Source organism: Mixophyes fleayi, chromosome 4 (genome assembly GCF_038048845.1).
Source record: "Mixophyes fleayi isolate aMixFle1 chromosome 4, aMixFle1.hap1, whole genome shotgun sequence".
Classification (NCBI taxonomy): Eukaryota; Metazoa; Chordata; class Amphibia; order Anura; family Limnodynastidae; genus Mixophyes; species Mixophyes fleayi.
Window position 1 is genome coordinate 164,326,649 of NC_134405.1, and position 25,382 is coordinate 164,352,030.

A 25,382-nucleotide genomic window follows, 5' to 3' on the forward strand; every position below is an offset into this window, starting at 1 on the left:
AAGAAAGGTGGTCAGAAATCATGTTTCATTTACTGACGTCTGCATAATAAATACCAACATTTCTGATATTCTCCATCACACAGGGCACACTGAGAAAAGGAGGCACTATCACACTACAGGAGCCCTCTATGGAACTGGCCTGGGGGAGCAGATGCTACCCTGCACCCCAGCCCAGTTGGCCCGATTACCAGTATTGCTCAGTCTGCCCATTGGTATTAATGATCTCCAAAGAAAATATGTTTTTAATTCCTTTGGTCAAAAGGGGAAAAACATTCTTACAAATTCAAAACTGGATACAAGTGAGGAGGAGTTTTGTCATGGTTGTCTCGGCAGAACTAAGGATCCCCAGACTCTGCTGAATATGACTGAGCTCTCTCACGGGCACGGAGTCTAACAGGTATGTGGTTTTCACCAGGAACCCCCGAAAGGGAGTATGGACTTAGCGGCACCTATTCCGTAGGTCGCGGCCCCGCGAGAGAGTATACAGCAGAGAGGTGAGGAGGAGCCAGAAGGAGGTAGGAGACTCACTGGAACAGCAGTGGTTCAATGCTGGAGGAAAGCAGGCTGATACCACAAAGGTAACTCGGGATGGCTGCAGGGGAGTCACAGAACAACAGTAGCACTGAGAGGCAGTGGAGTGAGAGAACCGAAGCTGACACGATAAAGGTAACTCAGGTAGTGGTAGAGGAGTAACTGGAACAGCAGTGGTTCAATGCTGGAGGAGAGCAGGATGATACCACACCATGCAGGCTACACAGGAAGACAGGAGCCAGATCCTAGAGCTACAGGAAGTGAGTGTCACAGGTCTCAGATCCCTTGCCTCTACTATAGAGGATGGTGGAGGCAGAACACAATAATATTCTTAGGATAAGTTCAAGGCTTACAAGCTACATCTCTTCTCCTGATCTCTCTCCCTCCCTTATCTCTCGCGTATCTGACTGCCTCTCTGCAATCTCCTCCTGGATGTCCTCCCGCTTTCTCAGAATTAACATCTCCAAAACTGAATTCATTGTCTTTCCTCCCCCCAAACTCCCCTCCCACCACAACCTCTCTATCGTTGTTAACAACACCACCATCTCCTCTGTTACCCAGCTCCATTGCCTGGGTGTCACCCTTGACTCCTCTCTCTCTTTTGCCCCCCATGTCCAATCCCTTGCCCAAGCCTGTAGACTCCAACTTCGCAACATAGCCCGCATCCGACCCTTCCTCTCACAAGACGCCACCAAAACCATCATCCTTGCACTCATCATCTCCCGCCTAGACTACTGCAACCTTCTCCTCACTAGCCTCCCCCTCTCTCATCTAGCCCCCTTCCGCTCTGTACTCAATGCGGCTGCTCGACTCATCTTTCTCTCACGCCGCACCTCCTCTGCTTCCCCTCTCTGCCTTGCCCTACACTGGCTCCCCATCCCCTACAGACTCCTCTTCAAACTCCTTACCACCACTTACAAAGCTCTCTCCCAGTCTACTGCCCCCTACATCTCCGACCTCTTCACCATTCACACTCCTGCCCGATCCCTGCGCTCTGCCACTGACCGTCGCCACGTCCACTCTCATTACCACTTCCCACTCCAGAATCCAAGACTTCTCCCGAGCTGCCCCCCTACACTGGAATGACCTCCCTCGATCCATCCGTCTCACTCCCAAGCTGTGCTCCTTCAAACGAGCACTTAAAGCTCACCTGTTCCTTAAAGCCTACCAATCATCCACCTAACCCCTCACCTACTCTGCTCGCTCTTCCCTCTCTCCCCTGGTATCACCGCTCCCTCTTGTGTCTGTTTCGTCCACCCTCCCTTAGGATGTAAGCTCGTTTGAGCAGGGCACTTCTTCCCTCGTGTCTCCACACCTGTTCTTCTGCTCCGTCCTTACTCCATTTGTCCGTCCCGGAGTTTCTGAAGCACTGGTACTTTGTGTTTACTGTTCTGTACTGTTTAACCCTGTATGGTTTACTGTTTGTACTATGTACGGCGCTGCGGACACCTTGTGGTGCCTAACAAATAAATGATAATAATAATAATAATAATATATATATTGGCAAAGATGAATACACGGCAATTCGTTGTAATGCAGACATTAATCACATATGCTACTTCATAGTCGGTAACCCTTGGCAACAGCATGAGATGAGATGTTAAACAGTTCAACGCAGTGATGATAAACAAGAACACTAGGATCCAATAGAGAACCACACAGCAGATGAATGTGAATCACTGGTAAAGCTTACAGTCCAAACAGAGTAGTATATAGAACTTAGCTTATCCGAGAGCAGAGATGACTCAACATAGCAGGTGGTACTGGAAACACTGTGATTCTTATTAAGTAGAACAGCAAGCGTTACACATCACCCAAGGACTTGGATGAACACTGACACGTGCAGTAGAATGTTGCCTAGAAGTAGCAGAGACGTGAGTTGTATCTGAACCATGCGTGGAACTACAGGTAGCAGGATTCGTTGTAACTGCAATGGTAAGTTCGCTGTAGTATGAAGCAAATGAACAGATACACGTAACTTGAACCCAAGTACTAGCCACCGGCACAACAAGTAGTTCACAATAACAGTCCAGTAAACAGGTAACAACAGAGTAAGGATAACCCGTGTCAGACGTGGAACTACAGGTTACAAGTAACTTGATAGTAGCTCTTACAGCGAGATGCAGCGATCTTAGCCAGCCAGACGTAAAGGTGAACCAATAGATAAGGCACAGGTTTAGCAACAACTCACGATACTCGTTCAGCGTGCAGATGAATAGCGGAGAGGAGTTCCAGCTTGCAGGTGAACAGCAGCGAGGAGATTGCAGCTTGCAGGTAAACAGCAGTGAGGAGATTGCAGCTTGCAGGTGAACAGCAGTGAGGAGTTTGCAGCTTGCAGGTGAACAGCAGTGAGGAGATTGCAGCTTGCAGGTGAACAGCAGTGAGGAGTTCAGTCCAACGAACAGGTAACGGGCACACGGAAGGAGAGGTATACAGCCAGATCCAAATGCAACCAGAGTAACACGAAGAACAGGCAATGAACCCATAACCTTGGGAAGTTAATATAGTGCTCCAGGACCAATAAGGTTCAGGAGGAGGTCCAGATCACAGTAGCCAGGGACACCTGTGAAAGTAATGTCTCTGAGGCAGAAGCAAGCAGAATCATGGTTCTTAAAGTGAAAGTCACAGCGCCGGCACCTAACTATGGGACCATCGTGTGACAGTGAGTTTGAAGAACAGGCAATAAGGTGAACACGGGAGGTTTAAATAGTGCTCCAATGAGGGAAGAGAGGAGGTTTTCAAAAGAGGACTGCGATTCTGCACATGCGCAGACCAGACTGCAAGATGGTGCCTGCTAAGAGACTGATGCCAGGATATGCCGACATTACCGCCTGTGAGGAGAAGGTAAAGGCACAGGTACCCGCATGTGGGACGGGAGCATGACAAGTCTACTCAGTAACAGGTACTAACAGGTACAAATAGTAATAACTGACAAGATAATTGACCCCTCCCACCAGAGTCTGTGATGTCCATGATGTGAAAGTATTAAAGAAAACAACAAGTAGATAGGATAGTGGGAGAAAAGGAATATATACAAGAAGGGAAGTAGTGAAGTATTAGTGGTGTTTAAGTCACAAAGGCCTGAAACTGTGGGTTAGAACTTCATACCCTGCCAGATCGTGTGATGATGGTAGTGTTTGTTGAAGGAAGGTGTTCTAATACATACTCTTTTAGGGTCTGAGAACACTCCTGAATCTGAAGATATGACTTGGGGTTATTTGCCTATGGATTCCAGTGGAACAGCATTGGTTGAACAGTTGAATGGTTTCAACAAACTGACCAATGTTATATGTGATAAGTTGTTGTGGCATGCCAAGAACAGCAAAGTGCCTTGAGTTTGGAAAGGACTAGTGCACTGGTGAGGTTATGCAAGTAATCAATCTCAAACAACCCAGCACCAAGTGTTTGGAATAATAAACCTCTGTCTTTTCAGAAGGATCTCATCAGAAAGGGTAAGCTCATCCCTCATAGTGAAGAAGGGTCGTACATCTTACTGGAATTTTCTTGATAACGATGGCAATCCTTGTTATATAGTCTGTGATAAACGTTAACAGAGGTCATCTGCCAGGGTTTCTTTCCTAAGTTCTGAAATCCTGTTGGAGGAAAGGACCTGCACAACCATAACATCAGATTCATCTTCATGAATAGTGTCCTCAAACAGAGGTAGGTGAGCGTGGAACAAAGCATCAGCTACAAATAGTTTTTTGCTGTGCTTGTAAATCAAATCCAAATTGTATTTTTGTAGTTTCATCATCATTCTCTATATTCGGGATGAAGAGTTATGAAGAGACTTCCGTAACTCTTGGTTATAAGGAAATGAGAATCAGTTTCAACTGTAACCGGGTGCCATAAATTAAATTGTGAAGGTTGTTGCAGGAAAACACCAAAGCGTAATTGTTGAGATTACTAAATAGGCAGGGCCATCTTAACAACATTATGGGCCCCCGGGCAAAGCAGTGCACCGGAGCCCCTAGATATAGATATAGATATAGATATATACAGATACAGATATAGATATAGATATATAGAGATAGAGATAGATAGATGTACTTGCTCAGTGACCCTTGTAGGTTTTTTTTGCGGGTTTTTTTCTTTTGCAGGATTATTTATTCTCATTAAGAGCTGTGCCTATGGGGCCCCCTTGCCCGTGGGGCCCCCGGGCAGCTGCCCATCGTGCCCAATGGAAAAGATGGCCCTGTAAATAGGCACACTATGGGTGAAGGGCAGGTATGGAATAAATTAATAAGGTTTTAGTTAAGTTCTAAGAGGTTAAGGATTGAATGTATGAAGTGATAGCCGCATATGTATCCTTACTTGCAAGATATATAAATGATACACTAAGAAGGCTACTTGTAATAATGGACCAACAATTGCAATAAAACAAAATCAAACAGCAATAAACCAAATATACAGTTTTAATATATCCACTAATGTAAAGATTATTGTTATGTATCAATATGTAACCTCCACACTCTTTCAATAACATTCATTATTATAATTGTCTAATATTTTATACATCCAGATAAACAGATGTTAACGAATATCTTGTCTTTCCATATCAATCACCTAGTAGTCAATACAGAAAACAAAAACTTCTGGGCCCGACTCATCAAGGTATGCATTCTGAGCGCAACCCGTGTTTAGCATGTATTTGGGCTTGGCGCACTCCCAAATTCATCAAGGCACGGATCTCAAGAAACCTGCTCTGTTGAAATTGGAGGTGGGTATGCTGTGCTCTACTAAACAGGACGTTGCAGGATACATCCAATAAATTTGCAAAAGAACTCATAGGTAAAAAAAAATATTGAATTAATGACACCTGTTAATGATATAGGCGTTATTGATAAAACAGTTAAATATATTATCCTGGTTCATGGTTCTGTTCCCTTTTCTTTCTCATACATGTAATAACGGAAAACAAACAAAAAAAACTTACAACGCTAAAAACCCAACTTGTAAATATAATAAATAATATATATATATTTTCAATCTACTTCACGGATCATCGGTTTAAAAGTGAATGATAATAAAGCAGTAAAATACCGCGTTAAGGCAACCTTACTTCCAATTCCACTAATCATATATAAAATAAAAAATCAATGTAAATACAAATTATGTATTTTATTATACAAACAAAACAACAACGTACATTAAAATAATATATCACCACTAAACATATCACAATATACAAGTAATCATTTTAAATAAATTTATACCCCTATCAGTGCACTGATTTTAAAATTAAAAAGTCCAGAACATATTTGTCTATAAAATCACTTAATGGGTATTACTCTACTTTATTAGAATACAAAAATGCACTAATCATGAATGTTGTATGGATTCCTATTTCATTATGAAAAAGGACAAAAAAAGCTTAGTAATATTCAGCCATCTTGCTTTGTTTGTAGATATCTAAATACAAACTCCAAATGCTTTTCCAAATTTCCCGCAGATATAAATGCAAGCTCCAAATCATTTTAAACAGGGTTTGCAATATAAATCCAGTAGTCTGATAGAGAATATAATATAATCTTGTGATGTGGTTAGATGCAGAAAAAATATTACGACAATATGGCCAAGAGTATGTTAGAGCTGAGAAAGTTTTCCACAGTGTATATATATATATATATATGACCCCTTGAGAAAGTCTTACATTGGAGGACGAAACGCGTTTGGAATTTGTGTGCTTGCTGTCTAGGACCCGTGTCGTCAGTTTGGGCTTACTGGCCAGGATTGCCCCACCTGATGCTACCAACACACGAGGAAAAGGACAGATAAGCTGTTTTTTATTGGATTAATGTACGAGCATTTTATATTTGGAGCTGCAGTGTGAGGCTTGTGCCTCTTTTTTTTAATAAATATTCCTTTGTATGTAGTCCTGCCTGGCGGTATCACACTATTGTGCTTATTTGTGAGTTCTAGCTACCCTGGAGTTACACTGTTGGGAAGATCTACAATTGAATCATTGGTTTCAGATGTCCATCTTAGACGGTACCTAGAGAAGATCATCATATGTATTCATTGAAGCTGATATTATCTGGATCTCTGGTACGGGAATTATACACATGTGGAAAATTCACTAAGAGTCACATTTAATACACTATGTTTGGCGCCCTTTCTTGTGTTTTGGTCTAATAGGTTGACATCTGCAGATAGGTGTCGTATGTTGGGAGCTGCCATCCTATTCGAAATTAAGTATACACTTCCATCACTTTGGTGTGTTCGCACTGTTAAGCGCCTGTCAACTTAAAATTTGTTTGGGAATATATATATATATATATATATATATATATATATATATATATATAATATATATATAAGCCTAGCGGCGTGTGTTAGTGTGTGTGTGTGTGTGTGGAAAAAACTATTTTCTCAGAAAAGGCTCATCCAATTGACATGAAATTTGGTATACTGACATTATTTGTCAAAAAAATAATAATAGTGAAGTCAGTTAACTTCCATCATCCCCCCTTCCCCCCGTGGAAGGGGTAGTAAAGGCTAAATTTACGAGTTGAGGGCTCAAACTCTTGACCGTGTGGGTATTTATTTACCAGAGCCTGTGTTTGGTCATGGACAATTGTATGTCGCATTTTCACGAGTACGGAGAAGCAGTGATGTGAAAGTGCAGGTTATGAATACTGCCCTTCAAGGAAGACTGATTGAGCACAGTAAGACAATGGAGATTAAGGATGTGGCGATGAAGATGAAGGATGAGGCGATGGAAAAGAATGATGAGGTGGTGACATGTGGACAAAACCACGTTAAAAAAGGGCGCTTACGTCGGGAAGTAACGCTCTTCCCCTGAGGAGGCCTGGCCTAGCCCCAAATGCATGACAAGAACATTTTTAACACCTTAAGTAGCTTGATTTGACTAGAATGCATGAGTATCATGCATGGGTTAACTTGTATATATATATATATATATATATATATATATAATGTGGGAAAGAAGAACGCCCAGTTTGGTCATGCGATCAAGCTCTGCAATGACTTTGTCTTTCATGGCTAGTAGGATGCATCTTAGTGCACAGGTTATAGGGGTTAAGGACTCATCTAGTCACATATGGTAAGTCTCTGGTAAATTACCAATGGTGCTACTATCAATCAGGTTACTGAATTCTGGGTTTTCTTGTTGGAATTCTGGTCCAAGTTGTATTAAAGCAATGTAGTGTAATGTAATGGAGCATACATGAACTCAAACATGGCCATGAAAGGGACTTGATTATCTGTCCTCTGTATGTCACAAGGTTAACTGAAGTTTTATGGTCAATACAGGTTTGAGGACTCATTTCAGATAGCAGTTTTTCTGAAATAACACTGCATTTAGCACCGGTGTAATGGTGATGGTGCCCAATGCAATTAGTACACTGTTAGTATAAGGGTGGTGTGTACTACTAGGCAATGCACACTTCTGACTCCTTAACTGTCTTGCATTACACTCTGATTGATCGTTTAGCATACATATGTTGATTGCAGTCTCAAGTGTTAACTCCTTCTTACACAGTAACTGTGTGCAAACTGTGTCATTATAAATATCATAGTCAATTCTACCCATAATCAATTTGTTGGTAATGGTGCCAAAGATTTCTGTGCTCGCAGGTTAACTGTGGAAGCATGAGACTGTATTGTTTCAGCACGTCTTTGGTTGGTGGTGTTGAAAGCAGGCCGGTTCATTATGACATTTTTTAATTGTAACAATGTATAAGTTTTACACTTGTCAGACAATGCAGCAATGCAGTATATTCTCCAGTCCCTTTTAAATTGCATACAGCTGTCAGCGGTGTTTTCATAAAAATAAAAATCAATGGATCCATGTGGAGAAAATCCTGAGCCTTGTCATGCTACTTCTGACACCATGAATGTTGGTGCTAATAAAAACTGGATACAAGTGTGGAGGAACGCTGTATACACGTTTACAGAGTAACAGATACAAAGAGTAATAGCTGACAAGATACTTGACACCTCCCATCAGAGTCTGTGATGTCAGTTGCGTTGAGCTTACAGCAGGACATACGTGCACACCATCAGAATCCTGCAATGACAAGATCTGGTACTTCTCACCTCTACCAAAGTATGAATGATTCTTTAGGCCTGACAGATGTCATAGTCATGTATACCAAAGCATGCGCACACGTCATGCGCTGGCCTAATAAATTTAAAACTCAGGAGCATTGTTTTAATAAATTTGAATAAACAATAAAACACAGGAGCAGTGTGCCTGAAACAGTGCGACAGCAAGGACAGGTTTGCTACGGCAGGTTTTGTTTTGCCTTTCTCTGTACTAATACAATTAGAATTAATGAAATGTTGTACTAACTATGTGCTGGGCTATGTATTACACACTGGATACTAAATATTCTTTGTTACCATACCGCACATGCTAATTATTTAACTTTACAATGTAGTTTACACTGTGTTATAACTTATGACTTCATAGGTATATGTATTTCTTATGTAACAAACATTAAATGCTTTTTTGCCCTTTTGTGGACCATTCAAGTAGGCCCTCCAGCATGTAAGGAAAAGAAATGTGGCCATCTATAATGTAGAAGTTGAACAACGCAGAATTATAACATTTGCTATCTGGAATTGATAAGAAGCACACATAGGTCATGTCCTGACATGATATTTACATTAGTGTTGTCCTAGTTAGGTGGAGCACACCATTTTTTGTCACTGTATGAAGAACTGAGACTAGCAACTAAATAAAACACAAACACCTTACTCCTTAGCATTGATACATAGGTCCCAATTAATGGAACCTCTATACTGAGTAACAAAAATGTGCTTATCATATATTTGGTATTTGGTATTGCATATACAGCAACCCCAAATGAGAACAATAAAAATGGATAATACGGCATCTGGCATACACCAAACCTTCCAATTATACCATGACATGATTTATTAACATAAAAAACTGAAAGTGAGAAGGCAAAACCAATAATAGCAAGGGCAGTAAGAGTATGTCCATAACACAATCCCTTCATACTGTTCTGTGCATGATATTTTTTTAAAGTGTCCTGACCTCAGTGCAACCTGCATTCTTTAAACACCACACGGGTTGTCAGTATCATTCAATACCACAGAAAGACTCACTTTCTGTATTACACAGGAAATGTTGCCCAACCCCCCCCCCCCCCTCCCGGTTTAATAGCCTTCTTTGTAAATTAGTGCAAATCAAGTAAGTACGGGCAAAAAAATATGACAAATCTACCAATTAGCATACCTCTCGATTGTCCTGATTTTGGGGGGACAGACCTGATTTTAGGGTTCTGGGGACATGTTTTTTTCATGGGTGGGAAGATTAGGAGGTATCTTCAGAGCAACGGTGAATAGGTGCAGTGCACCATGTGCTGCAGTGTTTGGAGGGGAAAGAAGGTATCTAATGGGCAGTCATGTGCTTAATCTTGCTAGTCAGCCCTCTGGAGGCATGGCCACACTCCATCGTGATGCAGCCACACCCCCTGTCTTGCTGCCAGGGATTGAAATGTTATAAGGTATGAATTAGCAACATTCCTTTTAGCCATAGATGAATACAAGATTTGCTATAAAAAAAGATATCCATTTTTTTGTTTGCGGACAAGCTCACACTCATCGAAAGATTTCAGGCCCAATTCATTATAAGACACACAACTAAAAACACATCAAATCTATAAAATAAGTAAAAGTGCAATGCATTATGTGAAAAACAAAGTTGGGAGCCAGTGGAGTGATTTATAAAAACAAAACAAAACACAGATTAATAGAGCAGATACAAATGATAGCAAATTTGAAGGGTAAAAAGGAACAGAGTGATTTGGGTCTGAGCGAGGTTTATCCATTTCCAAAGAAAGAAAATGTAATAATATTTTACTTCTATTATTATGAAATGTCAAATACAGTATCAGTGTTAACCTGCCACTCCACTGTAACTCTGTTAACAAGTAGAGTATTAACTCCATGCACCATTACATACATAGCCCTGCTCACTTCTTTAATACTGTGTCCTCATGAGATCTGGTGCATGCCCAAAGGCTGAGACAGTCATTTAAGATACTGTGGCATTACTGACTACATCAATGTGTATAAATACACCAATACTGACAGTGCATTTATGTTTGTCAGACAAAGCAAGTGTGTATACTTACAACCCACAATAGCGTAGGGATAGCGTATAGAAAAGTGTAGAGATAAAATAGAGATGTAGGTCATTACCGTATTTGTACACAAGCTTCACAGACACACATACAGAGAGAAAAGTGTCTTGACAGTTATTTATAAAAGTCACATTCCCATATAATATACAATTAAATACAAATACAAATAAAATTAAATTGAATCAAATTAAATGAAACTGAATACAATATCTGTTGTTTCCCCTTTAAAAAAATCAATGACAATCTACTTTTTGACAGTAGTCAAAATACTAAGGTCAACCAAGTAACATAAATAGATGACCGTGACATATCTGTGATGCTAATATAATTAAGTATCAGCTGAAAGGGTCAATACACAATTAGCCCAGAAGTGGCTATATAGTACTGCTAATAGACTGAGCATTATTAGATAGATAGATATGTGAGAAATTATACCCTCAAGACATTATAACAATTATATGGTCTTCGTCAAGTCCTAAAATGTGAAATTCAAACTCATGTTTCTATTGACATAAGACGGATTTTACTCTGTCACTATTTAATCAACAAAGTATGCGGCAACATGAGGAAGCCATGAAGAAAAATGTGTACATCCATGATTTAGCAGCTTACAGAATCACCTTTAGCAGCAATAACTTGACGTCACTGGGAATGATTTATCAAGGAACATATCTGCAAATGTTGAGCATATCATCTGCAAAATCACTCTGTGCATGCCCAGAACCAGGAGATACAACCATGAACGCAGTCCTGTCCGTTGCGTATTCCCACGCAAAGTACAGTTACTGCAACCTATGATTTTGGGGAGAGAACTCGACCGGGAAGGGGCGTTTTGCCATAGTCAATGTATAGTAGGAGTGTGCCAAACTCAAGCACATTCAGCCACGTCCGAATCAAGCTCTGAGCGTCTCAAAGGTCACAAGCAACTGTAAAAATGTATTTTATGTTCAGAAGACATTAACAACATTCTAATAAATGTATTTCATGGAAAAAAAACAAAACAAAAAAAACCACTTTCTTTTTTAAACTGTTTTATCATTAATGCCTTTTTGCTAACAGGTGACATTAATTCAATATATTTTTTGGAGAATTTACAATCCACATAGTTATTGGATGTATTATTGGATGTATCCTGCAGCGTCTTGAGTCCAGCAGACCTGTCCCTGATTTCAAAAGTTTGCGTATCTAGAGATTGCTTGATGAATTTGGGAGTATACAAAGCCTAAATACGCACGTATAATACAGAACGCGGGTTGCACTATGAATCAGACACACTGTCTTCTGCATGAGTATATAGCAATATTAATTTATATTAGTGACACAGCAATGCTTTGAGATTTGGTCCTGTGTATACCCTACTTTCTTATGAACAGGTTTTATTCTCATAAAACATGCACTTAAACATATTAACTTATGATACCCACTTTATAACACCCCCTCAATAACATGCCATTTTCAACCTGTGATCTATCTGGAATTATCAATAGCACCATGATACCAAGTGTCCACACAATTATGAAAAATGCTTGCTTTCTGTTACTAGAAAGGAATGTAATAACACTAATTATCATAGTTTTTAGCATATGGCTGCATTTGACCAATGCATTTTTCTATCACATGTAGTCTACAAGTAGGCTTTGGCTCACTGGTGTGAAATCTCTCATTTTGAAAACTATAAAGGAATATAAAAAATGAGAGAAGCCTATATAATCCTAGCTATGACGATCACCTCATGCCAGCAATTTATTTTAAAAACTTGAAACACTAATGTAATAGCACATATAAGCTAAACCTTTTCTTAACTTACCCATGCTGAAATAAAACCGTAGGTTCCCATATCCTGTGGTATCCATATAAGGAGTACATAATTTTCTCTCTCCATCTTTCAGAAATACAAGAGAAGAGCCGGATTCTATTGTTCCACATTCAGTACCAATGACAGCTCCGAGAATTTCCCACCTGGTAAAAGAAAGACTTCACCATGGGGCATACATTTGCAGTATATTTATAGCATTCATATTTGCATATGAATGAGTACTCAAAATAACAAATACGTTGCAATTGATGTTATTACCTATTTATTTCCAGTGGAATAAATTGATACAAATTACAGTTCTTTCTTACATTAAAGTGAAACAAATGACATTGATATAGTCAAATCTCATGTGAGATCAGGGATATATATATATCAATTGCACAATACAACACACCCCATCTCTGTACATTCAACATTTTGTTTAAAGAACTATACACAGAGACATAAAATTTGATGGCAGATAAGAACCATCTGGCCCATCTAGTCTGCCCATTTTTTTTTTATCCCTGATAACACTAGTTCCCATTTAATCCTTGGCTAATTTTAAGATTTATTGGCTATTTTTCAGATTTAGAACAGCCTTATGTCTATTCCACACTTTTAAAATTCCTCTACTGTATTAGCCTCTATCCCACTGTTTGGAGGCTATTGTACCTACTCAATACTATTTCAGTGAATTGTTTTTCTTCAGATTTTGCCACTAAAGATATTGCAGAGCACTAGTCTAACTACAGATCCATGGGGTACTCCACTGGTAATTTTTCCATAGTCTGAATAAACTCCATTTACCACAACTCTCTGTTGTCTTTCTTTCAACCAACGTCTTAGCCATACAACCATCTTAGAATATAATCCTAAACTTCCTAATTTATTTAGCAGTCTTCAGTGTTGGACAGTGTCAAATGCCTTATTATAATCTAAATATGCTAAATATACAACTCCACCTTCATCTACTACTATAGTCATCCAGTCAAAAAGTCAGTCAGATTTGATTTACATGATCGTGCGCCTATAAATCCATTCTGCGTGGGATCTTGCAAATTGCTAGATTTCATATATTCTACAATTCTTTCTTTCAGCAACATTTCCATTAGTTTCTTACTATCAATGTGAGGGTGCCTAATCTGTTGTTGCCAGCCCTTTCTTTTATTTTAACTTTTGTGCAGCTTGGCTACATTTGCTTCTTTTCCAGTCCTTTGGAACTACTCCTGTTAATAGTAACTGGATGAATAATTCTGTTAATGACGTTACCAGCATTGATGCACTGTCTGGCCCCATTGACTTTCCACTTTCAGTTTTGAGAATTCTGTCACAATCCTAACCTCTGCAGGCGAACTTGTAAGTACTAGGGGTGTGCACCGGCCACTTTTCGTGTTTTGGGTTTTTGGTTTTGATTAGCTTGAGGTTTTGGGTTCTGATTGGTTTTGCCAAAACACCCCACTAAAGGTTTTGGTTCTGATTTTGGGTTTTGGGTTCTGATTTTTTTTAAAATGAGCATAAAAAGTGCTAAAATCCATATTTTTGGTTTTTTTTTCACTCCTACACTATTATTAACCTCAATAACATTCATTTCCACTAATTTCCAGTCTATTCTGAACACCTCACACCTCACAATATTGTTTTTAGACCAAAAGGTTGCACCGAGGTAGCTGGATGTCTAAGCTAAGCGACACAAGTGGGCGGCACAAACACGTGGCCCATCTAGGAGTGGCACTGCAGTGGCAGACAGGATGGCAGTTTGAAAAACTAGGCCCCAAAGAGCACATAATGGCAAAAAAAGAGGTGCAAGATGGAATTGTCCTTGGGCCCTCCCACCCACCCTGATGTTGTTGAAATAGGACATTCGCACTTTAACAAACCAATCATTTCAGCGACAGGGCCTACAAAACTGTGGCTGAAATGATTGGTTTGTTTGGACCCCCACAAAACAAGCTGGCAAAGAAAAAAAAGAGGTGCAAGAGGGAATTGTCCTTGGGCCCTCCCACCCACCCTTATGTTGTTGAAATAGGACATGCACACTTTAACAAACCAATCATTTCAGCGACAGGGCCTACCAAACTACTGTGGCTGAAATGATTGGTTTGTTTGGGCCCCCACACAAAAAAAGCTATTCATCTCTCCCTGTACAAAATAAACTGGCTCTACTGAGGCAAGATGTCGTCCTCATCCTCATCCTCTGATTCCTCGCCACCTTCAGTGTGTACTTCCTCATCCTCACACATTATCAATTCGTCCCCGCTGGACTCCACAACCACAGGTCCCTCTGTAGTCTCTGGAGGCCAGTGCTGGCCTTGATTGAAGAATTGATAATTCATTTTTATGAACATCATCTTTTCAACGTTTTGCGGAAGCAACCTCCTTCGCCGCTCACTGATCAGGTTCCCCGCTGCACTAAAAACTCTTTCGGAGTACACACTGGAGGGGGGACAACTCAGGTAAAATAGAGCCAGTTTGTATAGGGGCTTCTAAACTGCCTTTTTTTTCCTGCCAGTAAGAATAAGGACTGTCTGACATGTCTACATGGATGGTGTCAGCAAAGTAATCCTCCACCATTTTTTCAATGGTGACAGCATCCAATGCAGCGACAGTAGACATGTCTGCAATGGTTGGCAGGTCCTTCAGTCCGGACCAGATGTTCTCAGCATCCCCGCCAGTGGGTCGTTTATGAAATCTCAGCTGTTTCCTCGCAGCCACAGGTGTGGAAGTAAATGAAGGAGGAGCTGTTGGCATGTCACGGTCCTCTTCAGAGGACTATCTCCTGATCAGCAGGTCTTTGCACCGCTGTAGACTTGTGTCCGCCGGAAACAGAGACACAACATACGCTTTAAACCGAGGATCGAGCACGGTGGCCAGAATATATTCCTCTGACTTTAAAAGAGTGACCACCAGGAAGCACGCTGGAGGAAATACAGCTCCTATATTCACATCCGCTTCTAAGAAGGTGTCAACTTCCTTACCGCCATCTGATCAATCTCGCTCTTCGAGTCCCACCTCTCAGCTGGACAAGGGCATAGATCCCACAGTTCAGGCAGCTATAACTAGCAGGAACTTAAGAAAGCAATTGTTGAATTCAAATCAGAAATTGCAGCTCTCGGCACTAGAACGGACAGTCTTGAATCAAAGACGGATAATATGTGTCGAGCTCAAACGTCCTTTGAGCGAGAACTAGCGCTGCTTCACTCTGAGGTGGACTCGGTGAAAGAGAAACAAGAAGACCAAGAGAATAGATCTCGGCGAAATAATTTGAGGATCCGTCATGTACCAGAGTCAGTTGTTACCTCTTCCATACCTGACTTCCTCTCTAGCCTTTTCAAACATTTGCTTCCAGATCTTCTAGACAGCGAAATTCTGCTGGATCGTGCACATTGAGCTCTCAGAGCTAAACCAACTGCTGATCAAAGACCGCGAGACATCATCGTACGTCTTCATTATTACCAAACGAAAGAAAAAATTCTTAACGCAGTTAGGTACAAAGACACGATCGACTTCCAAGATATGCAACTTCAGATATTTCAAGATCTGGCTCCTTCCACTATCCAAAAACGCAGAGATTTACAGCCAGTGACGCGAATACTCCGTCAACACAACTTCAGATATAGATGGGGATTTCCATTCCAGCTACAAGTGTTTGCAGGGAACTCTATCCTATATGCCAAATCCTTACCTCAAGGGCAAGAAATATTTGCTAAACTCAAGATTCTTCCAGACCCCACCTCATCTACAACACGTAGTAATTCCTCAAGATCTGATTCAGCACCTCCTCCTGACTGGACAATGGTGGAACGACGGCCTGCTTAGATTTCCTGCGGCTCCAGACTGACCGAACTTCTGAAGGCCTTTAATAGGATCCATCCTCCTTCATTTTGGACTCAGGTTCTCACACACTGATTACCTAGTATCTTTTCAGGTTACAAGAACACTGTTGTCTTTTTTCGTTTAGCTACTGGGCAACCACCAAGGGCACCTAATAACCGATTTGCCTTTTGTTACACGCACCAGGTTATTTACAGTTTACAGATTATACCCCCTTATGGGATTTAGAATTCAAGGGCATAACAGTATTGTTGGTGCCTTGGTTTGGCATCACCAGTTAGTAATGTTGTTGTCATTGTTACAGATTTGACGCTACATCATAGAGTGTATTGTTGTGTTGTTTTTGTTTGTTTCTCCTCTTTTTCATCCCTCCTTTATTTTCCTAAATTTTCGTTCTCTATTTTTTTTTTATTTATTTTTTTACCGCCCCTCCCTCCCTCTGGTCAATTACTCACTACAATAATGTTCTAGTTACACCAGCCAACTGAGCTGGACAATCTTTCACGGCCCCTCGTATGGCCAACCAATACCTCACTAAATTCACCACCCCCCACAAGCACCCTTACTAGTATTGCAATGTATTTTTTTCATTGTGTTATTTCTATGATAGCCCTATCAGGGGCTCTCCTCTCTGAGGGTTATGGCCTATTTAGGCCTTCTTCTCATCTCTCCTCTCTTCTTTCTCTTACCTGTGGCTTCCTTCCTTGCTCCCCTTCCCTCTCTCAAATCACCAAGTGGACTGATGCTTATTTTTGTTCCCAATTTGTTTATGTTCTAAAAAATTTCTTGCTGATATTATATAGGAAGTACTCTATCTCCAACACCCATGGCGCTCAAGGTGTTCTCGATTAATGTCAACGGCCTGAACTCCCCTACTAAACGTGCGGTGGTCTTGGGAGCCTGCAGGAGAGAGGGAGCCGATATAGTTTTCCTCCAGGAGACACATCTCACAGGACAGCATACTTGTCTCCCCTTTTTTCTTTTTTTCCTTTTTTTTTCTTTTTTTCCTTTTTTTCCTTTTTTCCCCCTTCTCTGGACATTGTTTTTCCTGCTGGACTACTTGAGATTGTCTACAAGTGCAAATATCGCTTTTTTCTCTCCTCCCCTTTTATTTTATTTTATTTTATTTTATTTTATCTGATTTTATCTTTGGACACTATTGCAATTCTGGACATTCTCCGCTATACTATTGATCAATCCCTCATCGATCAAAATCATCCCCCAGCATCAGTGCAGCATGGCACCATGACAACCACAATGTTTTATAGCTCCATGACATGATGTATCCATGATGTATATTTACAATATTGCTTAATGTTTACATGTCTTGTATTCCACCAACTGTATTGTCTATTATCAGTTGATAAAGATCATTATTTCCATAGTAGGACATTGCATTATTGATTCAATACTTAGGTCTTAGCGCAGAATATTAATATAATTGTCTCCAAAGTAAGCTTTATACTCAAACGTTTTTTGCCTCTGCGGATTGCAAGAAGCGTGGAGTAGCTATTTTAATACACAACAGAGTTCCCTTCCTCCTAACTAAATCACATTCTGACCCAGAGGGACGTTACCTGATTTTGATAGGCACACTCCGCTCTGAACAGGTCACTCTTATCTCTCTATATGCACCAAACCAGGGTCAAAGCGCCTTTTTCTCAGATGTGTTTAATCGTATTGGGCGCCTTGCACAGGGTCATATAATTATCGCTGGAGATTTTAACACCATCTTACACCCTACATTAGATAGGTCCTCTGGTTCTTCCAGCCAAAAATCTACTTCTTCCGTAAAAGACTCCCAGTCCTTATTAAAATGCATACGCAATTTATCGCTACATGACACCTGGCGTCTGAAAAACGCTGATGCAAAAGACTTTAAACATTACTCTGCCCCACACGGTAGTTACTCCCGCATAGATATGATATTTGTCTCTCATCCCCTCACTCAAACAATATTAGACGCAGGAATCTCCCCGCTTACCTGGACAGACCATGCCGGAGTGGACATCACCCTTGATTTAATAAAATTAGCTCCACGTTCTCGTCGTTGGCGTCTTGACGACTCCCTTTTGTTGGCCCAATCGACTCGTCAAGAAATTAAGGACGCAATCAAAGAATATTTTGAATTAAATACTTCAGAGGAAATTGCCCCAGGCATTTTATGGGAAGCCCATAAGGCTACCATTCGAGGTAGATTGATAAGTAAAAGTTCGGCAGCTAAAAAACTAGCATCTCAAGAAATTAATTCCCTTGAGACCGAACTAACCTCCCTTCTTGATCAACATAAATTCCACCCATCCACGACATTACTCACACAAATTTCTGCACTAAGAGGCCAGCTAAATGCAATTCTTTCTCGCAGAGCAGCGAATACTCTCAAAAAATTAAATCAGCAATATTACGAAAAGGCTGACAAAGCCGACTCTATGCTCGCTAACAAACTGCGACAGAAAAAATCTCGAGGACAGATTACAAGACTCAAAAAATCTTCTAATTCGCAGCCTATATATGACCCGGTGCAAATTGCTCAAGAATTCCACGATTATTACAAAGCTTTATACAATCTCCCTGTGACCCCATCCTCTGTCGAATCTCTTGATACAGAAATTACATCTTTTCTGTCATCTCTCTCACTACCACATCTCTCAGACACTGATATCACTTTCTTGAACGCGGATATCACCCAGACAGAAACAATCTCGGCTATAACAATGATGAAATCATCATCGGCTCCAGGCCCAGATGGATTCACGACACAATATTATAAGAAATTTGCTAGGGACCTCGCCCCACATATGACAGATTTATTTAACAATATCTTAATGGGTTCACCTTTTAACGAGGCGACGACCTTGGCCACTATCATTGTTATACTAAAACCAGATAAAGATCCTACCTCCTGTCCCAGTTATAGGCCTATATCCTTACTAAACGTGGATCTCAAGATCTATGCCAAAATTTTAGCTAACCGGTTGAACACTCTTCTCCCCTCTCTGATCCACCCAGATCAGGTTGGATTTATACTAGGCCGCCAAGCTATAGACAACACCAGACGGGCTACTGACCTCATACATTCTATCCACTCTGGTAAATTACCATCATTGACCATGGCACTTGATGCCGAAAAAGCGTTTGATCGCATCTCTTGGACCTTTATGTCTAGAGTTTTGGGGTCAATGGGTTTCTCTGGTAAGTTTCTATATGGCCTGTTAGCTTTATATCAATCTCCTAGAGCAATGGTGGTGGCCAACGGAGTCGCCTCTTCCCCCTTCTCAATTTCCAATTGGACGCGGCAGGGATGCCCACTATCCCCTTTAATCTTTGCCCTGTTAATAGAACCATTAGCGGCAAAAATCCGATCTAACGGGGCGATCCGCGGAGTTAAAACAGGGAAATCCGAACATAAAATATCATTATATGCTGACGATGTTCTTTTGACTCTCTCGGATCCCGCTGTTTCTCTTCCTCCCCTTCTTGCAGACATCAAAACCTACAGTTACATCTCGGGATACAAAATCAATCCACAAAAAACAGAAACTCTTGTTTTCTATCTTACAGAAAGTATGAAATCTTCTCTCACTCAACAATTCCCCTTCAAATGGCACCATAAAAAGATAAAATATTTAGGTATCTACATAACTAAACAATATAGTCAGCTTTTCCAAGCTAACTATCCTAAACTACTATCCCAAATTAAATCTGATTTAGAAACCTGGAGTAAAAACCTAATTTCCTGGATAAGACGAATCAATTCAGTTAAAATGAACATTTTGCCCAGGTTGCTATATCTCTTCCAAGCCCTTCCCATACGCATCCCCCCTTATGTATTCAAATTTTTGCAACACTACACTTCACAATTCATATGGGGTAGAAAACGTCCAAGAGTTCGGCTCCTTGTCCTACGCGGGAGGGCGGTCTGGGAGTCCCCAATTTTAAAAACTATTTCTTGGCAGCGCAACTTGCCCAGTGTACTTTATGGAACTCCCTGGGCTCCTCCAGAGTTTGGGTCTCGATTGAAGCTGAGAGCCTGGGTATTTCCTCCGCCTCCTTTCTCCTGTGGCTCCCTCGCACTAAACGTCCTCGGTCCGCTCCTAATCACCCAATTGTATCGCATTCGCTCTCTCTCTGGGACCGAGCAAACACTAAGTTTAATCTTGCCCCGGCTCCTAGTCCAATTGTTCCTCTTTTTGATAACCCAGATTTTCTGCCAGGTCGAATAGTCTCGTCCTTTGAATTTTGGAAAAGGAACGATGTTTACTATCTTAATAATATCACTACAGACGCTTCTTTTCCCTCATTCGAAGACATAAAAACCAAATTCAATATTCCCAACACTTTTTTTTTCAATACCTACAACTAAGAATCTTTCATTCCACCACTAAATCATCTTTAAGAATCAGACCGTTGACCTCATTCGAGTCACTTTTCCTCCGGCGATCTTCTACCAATGGCCTTATATCTCGGCTATATGGAGAGCTGAGAGTCCCTGACTCAGACACCCAAGATTCCCATGAGCGAGCCTGGGAGGAGGATCTGGGAGGTCCCTTGGATGGGGAAGATTGGGATGAAATAAAAGCCAACACGGCCTCTAGTTCAATCTGTGTGAAGCTGAAAGAAAATGCCTATAAGCTTCTTTATCGATGGTATTTGGTCCCGACCAGATTACAAAAAATCTTTCCGGACTCATCCAGCTCATGTTGGAGAGGATGCTCGTCAGAAGGGTCCTTCCTCCATATTTGGTGGCAGTGCCCCAAAATTGCCCCATTCTGGTCGGAACTACGGAACTTCGCATCTCAGATTCTGCAGATTGACATCCCGGTCTCTCCCAGATTTTTCCTTCTCCCACTTGGAATTCCATCCACAATTAAGCACCAAACAAAAATGTTCCGCCACATAGTTTCTGCAGCACTATGTCAAATTGCCACTAATTGGAAACAACCCACCGCGCCTACTATGCAGACAATTATTAATAGAGTTTGGCACTCATACAAAATAGAGTTTATGACATGCACATTGCGCAACACCTCTAAATCATTTAATAAAGTCTGGGAACCTTGGATGTCATTTTTTCAAATCCAAATTCCTTTTGCCCTATGACTCCTCTAAAACACTCCACTTGATATCCCTCCTCAACCCGCTACCTTCCCCCCCCCCTCCCCCCACTTCTCTATTTCTTGCACTGCTTTCTTTCTCTCCTCTTCTATTGACGGTCTGCCACACCGCCTCCTAATCTATTTTGCCCACTTTTCTCTGACTGGCCTCCTTTCTGTTTCTTTCTTCTTCTATCCCTATAGCTAAAATTTGGTCAATCTCAATATTCTCATTATGATACACAATGTTTGTATTAGTCCCTGAATGTGTATAACCTGATTGTAACAGATTTTGTCTTGGACTGATGCTCATTATTGACCTTCTCAAAAATAAAACTTTTTAAAAAAAAAAAAAAAAGAGTGACCACCCTCGGATCCTGGCAAAGCGTACGAAGGGCTTCATCCACAAGAGCTACATGCTTTGTGGAATCGCAATGCTTTAACAGCTCCTCCCTCACTTTCTCCAGCTGCTTCTGCAACAGCCTGATCAGGGGAATCACCTGACGTAGTTTAATCTCTGGTACTAATATTTCTGGACTGCAGGAACAGTGAACGTAGTTTAATCTCTGGCACTAATATTTCTGGACTGCAGGAACAGTGAACGTAGTTTAATCTCTGGTACTAATATTTCTGGACTGCAGGAACAGTGAACGTAGTTTAATCTCTGGTACTAATATTTCTGGACTGCAGGAACAGTGAACATAGTTTAATCTCTGGTACTAATATTTCTGGACTGCAGGAACAGTGAATGTATTTATATATTGCAGTAATAATATTTCTGGACTGCAGGAACAGTGAACGTATTTATATATTGCAGTACTAATATTTCTGGACTGCAGGAACAGTGAACGTATTTATATATTGCAGTACTAATATTTCTGGACTGCAGGAACAGTGAACGTAGTAAAATATTGCAGTACTAATATTTCTGGACTGCAGGAACAGTGAATGTATTTATATATTGCAGTAATAATATTTTTGGACTGCAGGAACAGTGACCATAGTTTAATATTGCAGTACTAATGCAGTACTAATATTTCTGGACTGCAGGAACAGTGAACGTAGTAAAATATTGCAGTACTAATATTTCTGGACTGCAGGAACAGTGAACGTATTTATATATTGCAGTACTAATATTTCTGGACTGCAGGAACAGTGAACGTATTTATATATTGCAGTAGAATTTTTTTTATACTATTTTAATAAGTTTGTATTAGTCCCTGAATGTGTATAACCTGATTGTAACAGATTTTGTCTTGGACTGATGCTCATTATTGACCTTCTCAAAAATAAAACTTTTAAAAAAAAAAAGAGTGACCACCCTCGGATCCTGGCAAAGCGTACGAAGGGCTTCATCCACAAGAGCTACATGCTTTGTGGAATCGCAATGCTTTAACAGCTCCTCCCTCACTTTCTCCAGCTGCTTCTGCAACAGCCTGATCAGGGGAATCACCTGACGTAGTTTAATCTCTGGTACTAATATTTCTGGACTGCAGGAACAGTGAACGTAGTTTAATCTCTGCCACTAATATTTCTGGACTGCAGGAACAGTGAACGTAGTTTAATCTCTGGTACTAATATTTCTGGACTGCAGGAACAGTGAACGTAGTTTAATCTCTGGTACTAATATTTCTGGACTGCAGGAACAGTGAACGTAGTTTAATCTCTGGTACTAATATTTCTGGACTGCAGGAACAGTGAATGTATTTATATATTGCAGTAATAATATTTCTGGACTGCAGGAACAGTGAACGTATTTATATATTGCAGTACTAATATTTCTGGACTGCAGGAACAGTGAACGTATTTATATATTGCAGTACTAATATTTCTGGACTGCAGGAACAGTGAACGTAGTAAAATATTGCAGTACTAATATTTCTGGACTGCAGGAACAGTGAATGTATTTATATATTGCAGTAATAATATTTCTGGACTGCAGGAACAGTGACCATAGTTTAATATTGCAGTACTAATATTTCTGGACTGCAGGAACAGTGAACGTAGTAAAATATTGCAGTACTAATATTTCTGGACTGCAGGAACAGTGAACGTATTTATATATTGCAGTACTAATATTTCTGGACTGCAGGAACAGTGAACGTATTTATATATTGCAGTAATAATATTTCTGGACTGCAGGAACAGTGAACGTAGTAAAATATTGCAGTACTAATATTTCAGGAACAGTGAACGTATTTATATATTGCAGTACTAATATTTCTGGACTGCAGAACAGTGAACGTATTTATATATTGCAGTACTAATATTTCTGGACTGCAGGAACAGTGAACGTATTTATATATTGCAGTACTAATATTTCTGGACCGCAGGAACAGTGAACGTATTTATATATTACAGTACTAATATTTCTGGACTGCAGGAACAGTGAACGTATTTATATATTGCAGTAGAATTTTATTTATACTATTTTAATAATTTTTTTATTATATTTTTTTTAAATTATTTTTGTATAATTTTTTTAAATTATTTTTGTATAATTTTTTTAAAATTGTTTTTTAATTTTTTTATGATTTTTTAATAATTTTAAAATAACAATGGATTTAGCAGAACAAAGCACAGGACACAGCACCACTGGACTCAGCAGGACAGAGCACTGGACAAAGCACCACTGGACTCAGCAGGACAGAGCACAGGACAAAAGCACCACTGGACTGATCAGCAGGACAGAGCACAGGACAAAGTAACCACTGGATTAAGCAGGACAGAGTGACAGGACACAGCAGCACCACTACAATACAACCTCCCTCTTCCCTGATCTGAGCCTGACTGAAGATGGCGGCCGCAAGCGGGGAATTTATACAAACCGAGTCTCACGAGTTCTGACGCGGGGATTTGGCGTCATAGCCTCGGTTTCATTTTTTTCACCGCCGGAAACACCCAAACAGTGCTCGGATCCGCTCGGATCCGCACTGTTTGGGTGGGCTCGGATTGCGCTAATCCGAGCCCGCTCATCTCTAGTAAGTACCTCCTTTGTATCACTGTTCTTGATAGTGGTCCGTTCACTTCTCCTTCTGCTATGGATACTGAGCAAAAATAAGTGTTCAGATGATTTGTTATACCTTTCTCTTCCTTAATAAGACCATCTCACTCTCAGGATCGCTTTAGTTTTACTGTTCTTGCTTTTGTTTTTCTGCTTTCACTAAAAATGTATTTCCGCCTTTGCGTATCTGACTACTTTCCTATCTTTGTTCTGTCCAGCAACGTAAAAGCTAGAATTTGTTATCTGTTTATTTATTCATTTAAAAAAGGAGATGTGTTGCTTGTGGGAGCAGTTTCTTTAATACACTCAGTAGTAGAATCTAGTACAGGCATATGGAATAGAGCATGTTTTGATATGTGACCGTATCTGTTATATTATGGTACAAGTTATAAAGTTTTGTATATATTTTGTATCTAATATTTAAAAAGAGTGTTTAATTTGTATGTGTTTTTAGATTATATTTTGTAACTGGCCATCTGATCTGTGATTAATTAAACACTCTTAATTTGAAAAGATTGGAATAATTTTATCAACTTTCAGTTAGAAATCGTTAGGTCAGTCCTGAGAAAGTACCAGGTGAGTCCAAATCAGTTGTCAGTATGTTACATGGACTTCAGGGTATATAAATTGTTCTGGACTACTTTGTTTGCATTTCTGCTGTGATCCCGTGTCAAATAAAGTTATTTGAACAATACTACGTGACAATGTAATATGGGATGTGAAGAACAATTCGCCATATTTCAACCTCAACTGATTTGCCAAACTTGTATGTGTTGTGTGATGCCTGGCAATATCATGGCTATGAAAAACTGTTTTCAAAACTGGCTTTTCCAAAGGCTCCTCAAATTGGCTGTTCTGATACCATGTTTTATTCTTTTTGTAGTTTAATTTTGTTTTAATATTTCTTTATTGTGTGTGTCTATAAACAGGCCAAGTCTTAAGTGTGTTTTGTTTCGTATTCTGCACAAGAACTGTTGTGTACTATT

General features: G+C 40.2%; 1 protein-coding gene across 4 annotated transcripts in view; it reads right to left on the reverse strand.

Annotated features, from left to right (window-relative positions):
• RELN (reelin) overlaps positions 1 to 25,382 on the reverse strand; it is a 447,264-nt gene that overhangs the window by 172,532 nt on the left and 249,350 nt on the right. For all 4 annotated transcript variants that reach the window (XM_075208761.1, XM_075208759.1, XM_075208760.1 and 1 more), the window contains exon 12: positions 12,478 to 12,629. In XM_075208761.1, coding sequence (XP_075064862.1) covers positions 12,478 to 12,629 — 152 coding nt within the window. The remainder of the gene's footprint in view (positions 1 to 12,477; positions 12,630 to 25,382) is intronic.